The sequence below is a fragment of the Diospyros lotus genome, chromosome 12 (assembly GCF_014633365.1).
Source record: "Diospyros lotus cultivar Yz01 chromosome 12, ASM1463336v1, whole genome shotgun sequence".
NCBI lineage: Eukaryota > Viridiplantae > Streptophyta > Magnoliopsida > Ericales > Ebenaceae > Diospyros > Diospyros lotus.
This window is the reverse complement of record NC_068349.1, coordinates 5,207,795-5,212,589: the sequence shown is the minus strand read 5'-3', so window position 1 is coordinate 5,212,589 and position 4,795 is coordinate 5,207,795. Positions and strand designations below refer to the sequence as shown.

Here is a 4,795-nt window from a genome sequence, read left to right as displayed (position 1 = left end):
TAGCAGCCGGCCGCGTTGGTAAGGTGTACAGTTAGCTGCCTCCGTCATCTCTGATGTTCTGCTAGAGTCGTTGTCTTTTATTTTTGACTGTGCCAGGTCGTCATTTGTACCTCCTATTGTTGGCACAGGGTCTGTATGTATTTTTATATACTTCATGACCGCTGTATCAGCGGGGTGCTTATGGGCATGCATGTTTACCGTTTTGCTTCCGCTGTTAAATTTCTTATTTATGCATGCCAGGGCATTTCTATCTTTTGTCTGTTCCTCTTCCCTTCTGTGAGCGCACTCGTTCGGATAGACCGGGTGGTTGGGATATCCGAGCGGGGGTGCTTACAATGTTGGTATCAGAGCGTCATTAAGTCAATTTGGGGGACAAGTAACTGTACACCAAGGCTGTTAGGTAGAGTTAGAGTGTTAGGACGTGTCTGTTATTACGAAATGCGTTCTAATTAATTCTGGTTGTATAGGTATCATGGACACACGACGTGGGCGAGGTCGTGGTAGACCGCCAGCACGAGGTAGAGGACACCTTGTCCCTACTTCGGAGGTTCAGGCTACAGGTGCGGGAGAGCAGAGACAGCCAGGGCCACCAGATATGCAGGAGACATTAGCTGGTATTTTACGAGCTATAGATGTACTGGCAGCATCTCAGTTGCGACAGGAGCGCAGACATGATGATAGGACCGCTACGGCCCAGGCGTCGCATTCAGGTACGTCGGGAGCAGGGGACGGTTCAGGTGCTACAGTGCTTAGAGATTTTATGGCCTTGCGACCACCAGAGTTTAGTGGAGGCGCTGATGCGACGGTGGCTGAGGATTGGTTACTAGCGGTGGAAAAGCATTTGAGATCCATAGACTGTGCAGAGGCCAACAGAGTTCGGCTGGGGACTTTCTTGTTACGAGGTGACGCCGAGCGGTGGTGGGAGACCACCAGACAGAGATATGGCGATGGAGGTCCGTCATGGGCACAGTTCGTCGAGGCGTTCAATGAGACCTATGTACCGGCTTGGATCAGAGAGCAGAAGGTGTTTGAGTTTATTGAGTTACAGCAGGGCAGTAAGACAGTTACACAGTATGAGACTGAGTTCGTGGCATTATCTCGTTATGCTCCTGAGTTAGTGACCCCTGAGTCGCGTCGAGTTAGCAAGTTTCAGAGGGGGTTACGACCAGAGATCCGTCATGCCATGGCTGGTATTGAGGCCCCTGACTTCCCTACGACTGTTCAGCGAGCCCACGCGGTGGAGAGGGATCGATTGGAGGCCCGAGCAGAGCAGTTAGTCTTGAAGGGTGCAGGGAGCAGCAGTAAGAAGAGGAAGTGGGATACAGGCAGCCAGAGTTCGGGGTTTCCACAATGCCGACAGTGCGGGCAGAGACACCAGGGGCAGTGTCGGGAGGTACGTCGGGATGTATGTTATCGCTGTGGTCAGCCAGGGCATTTGAAGAGAGACTGTCCACAGGCGCCTAGACCGACTACATCTGCCCCACCAGCTACACCGGCCACAGGGCAGGAGATTATTTGTTTTCGCTATGGACAGAGGGGCCACCGAGCGAACAGGTGCACCCAGCCAGCACAGAGTGGAGGGCCACGGACTGGAGGTGTGGGGCCCAGACCAGTTCAGAGACAGTCTGCACCTAGGACGCAGGGTGCAGGAGCACCATTACCTCTTCCAGCAGCACAGCGCCCAGGAACTACAGAGAGAGTTCAGATACAGGGATAAGCATTTGCAGTGTCAGCGGCCGAGGCAGCTGAGAGCAGTGATATAGTGCAAGGTATACTTACTCTCTATGGCCATGACGCACGTGCCCTATTTGATACAGGTTCCACCCACTCTTTCATAGCACCCCATTTGTTGCATAAGATCCCAATCCCGTGTAACCCCTTACCATATGATTTATCTATTTCGACACTGGGAGGGACGGTGTTGTTGGGGAGTGAGATGGTCAGGGATTGCGAGATAGGGATTTACGACCAGGTATTTGTGGGAGATCTTGTTGTTTTGGCGATCCAGGATTTTGACTTACTGTTGGGTATGGATTGGCTCTCTCGGCACTATGCTTGGGTTGATTGTCGTCGGAAGGTAATTTCATTTGAGCATCCGGGGAGACCAGTTGTTACATACCGGGGTGTGAAGCCAGTGGTGACTACGCCGATGATATCGGTTATGCACGCCGAGAGACTTATTTGACGTGGGTGTGAAGCCTACTTTGCGTTCGTGACCGTGATAGCGGGGGAGAAGAAGGAGTTGGCTGCCTATCCTGTGGTGCGAGACTTTCCAGATGTGTTCCCAGATGAGTTGCCGGGACTACCACCGCACCGAGAGATTGATTTTGCAGTCGATCTGATGTCAGGTACGCAGCCTATTTCCAAGACTCCTTACCGTATGGCCGCCAATGAACTGAAAGAACTCAAGGTGCAATTGCAAGATCTTTTGGAGAAAGGTTTTATTCGGCCGAGCACATCGCCATGGGGGGCCCCAGTATTATTTGTGCGCAAGAAGGACGGGTCTATGCAACTTTGTATAGATTACCGACAGCTTAATCAGGTAACAATCAAGAATAAGTACCCCCTACCCCGTGTGGATGATTTACTGGATCAGTTGCGTGGTGCATCGATGTTTTCCAAGATAGATTTGCGGTCAGGTTATCATCAGGTGCAAGTCAGAGATGAGGATATTGCAAAGACCGCATTTCGCACGCGTTACGGCCATTATGAATTTGTGGTCATGCCATTTGGGCTGACCAATGCACCTGCAGTATTTATGGATCTGATGAATAGGGTATTCAAGGAATATTTGGATTCTTTTGTCATAGTTTTCATTGACGACATCCTAATTTACTCACCGAGCCCTGAGACACACGAGGCGCATCTGAGCGTGGTTCTGCAGAAGCTCAGAGAGGAGCAGTTATATGCCAAGTTTTCGAAATGTGAGTTTTGGAAGACCCGAGTGGTATTCTTAGGACATGTGGTCTCAGGAGAGGGTATCTCAGTAGACCCAGAGAAGACTAAAGCCGTGATGGATTGGCCGAGACCAATGACAGTGACAGAGATACGGAGTTTTCTTGGCCTTGCCGGGTACTATCGACGATTCATAGAAGGTTTTGCACGGCTTGCATCGCCCCTGACGAAGTTGACAAGGAAAGGCGTCAGATTTATTTGAGACGAGTCTTGTGAGAGGTCTTTCCAGGAGTTGAAGCGGCGTTTGACTTCAGCGCCAGTACTGACGATACCCTGGTGTGGTGAGTTATTTACTGTATATAGTGATGCCTCGTATGCAGGGTTGGGATGTGTTTTGATGCAGGACGGCCGGGTGAATGCTTATGCATCCAGACAGTTGAAGAGGCACGAAGAGAATTATCCCACACATGATCTGGAGTTGGCGGCTGTCGTGTTTGCCTTGAAGATTTGGAGGCATTATCTTTATGGTGAGAGAGTCCAGATATATACAGATCACAAGAGTCTCAAGTATTTATTTTCTCAGAAGGAACTTAATATGAGACAACGTCGTTGGTTGGAGCTGCTTAAGGACTATGATTGCGAGATCCTCTATCACCCAGGTAAAGCCAATGTGGTAGCAGATGCACTGAGTCGCCGTAGAGCATCAGTTGCAGCTATGATGGTGCAGGAGTGGTTCTTACTGGAGCAGATGAGCGATCTTACTATCTCTGTGGCACCAGACAATCCTACACTCTATTGTGCTGCCATGAGTATCCATTCAGATCTAGAGGGTCAGATTCGCGATCGACAGCGACAGGATGTGGAGCTTGGTGAGATTATGGCTGATATGGACAGATTTGGCCCATTGGGGTACAGCCAGAGGGATGATGGTTTGCTATTATTCAGTGGGCGGATTTGTGTGCCGAGTGACGGTGATATCAGGCAGAGGATCCTAGAGGAAGCTCATCGTTCTCCCTATACTATCCATCCTGGAGCGACGAAGATGTATTAGGGCTTGCGGCATGAAGAGGAGCGTATCAGAATTTGTATCGCGATGTTTAGTGTGCCAGCAGGTTAAGGCTGAGCACCAAAGGCCCGCAGGATTGTTACGACCTTTATCTGTGCCGGAGTGGAAGTGGGAACGCATAGCTATGGATTTTGTCTCAGGATTGCCACGATCCAGCCGGGGGTACAACTCGATATGGGTAATTATTGATCGGTTGACTAAATCAGCGCACTTCTTACCTGTCAAGAAGACCTATCCTATTCATCGACTGGCCAATCTATACATTGATGAGGTGGTGAGACTGCACGGAGTCCTAGCTAGTATTGTGTCAGACAGGGATCCTCGGTTTACCTCACGATTTTGGGAGGCGTTGCAGAGTGCTATGGGGACCCAGCTGACTTTCAGTACAGCCTTCCATCCTCAGACTGACGGGCAGTCGGAGCGGACCATTCGGACTTTGGAGGATATGCTCCGTGCCTGTGTACTGGACTTTCATGGGAGCTGGGATGACCATTTGTCGTTGGTGGAGTTTGCTTACAATAATAGCTTCCAGGCCAGCATTGGGATGGCACCATTTGAGGCATTATATGGGCGGCCGTGTAGGTCACCGCTTTGCTGGACCGAGACTGGGGAGCGAGCGTTACTTGGACCGGAGTTGGTGGAGCAGACGACAGAAAAGATCCAGTTGATTCGGGCTAGGATGAAGGCAGCTCAGGATCGTCAGAAGAGTTATGCTAATATACGACGCCGAGATTTGGAGTTTGATGTGGGTGATCATGTTTTCCTTCGAGTTATGCCGATGAGGGGTGTTCGACGCTTCGGAGTATCTGGCAAGTTGAGTCCTCGCTATGTGGG

The 4,795-nt window shown here is 50.5% G+C and overlaps 1 protein-coding gene across 1 annotated transcript; it reads left to right on the top strand.

Moving 5' to 3' along the window:
- The first annotated feature begins 472 nt into the window (after nt 1-472).
- LOC127786797 (uncharacterized) lies at nt 473-1,717 on the top strand. Its single transcript, XM_052314459.1, has 2 exons — nt 473-1,071; nt 1,144-1,717. The coding sequence occupies exons 1-2, from the start codon at nt 473-475 to the stop codon at nt 1,715-1,717; spliced, it is 1,173 nt and encodes a 390-aa protein (XP_052170419.1).
- Nucleotides 1,718-4,795: the final 3,078 nt, after the last annotated feature.

Excerpts from the sequence above, each read along its gene's own strand:
- LOC127786797 (XM_052314459.1), top strand. The coding sequence starts at position 473 with ATGGACACACGACGTGGGCGAGGTCGTGGTAGACCGCCAGCACGAGGT. Across the intron at positions 1,072-1,143 it reads GGCAGTAAGACAGTTACACA|CAAGTTTCAGAGGGGGTTAC; the intron begins GTATGAGACTGA and ends GCGTCGAGTTAG.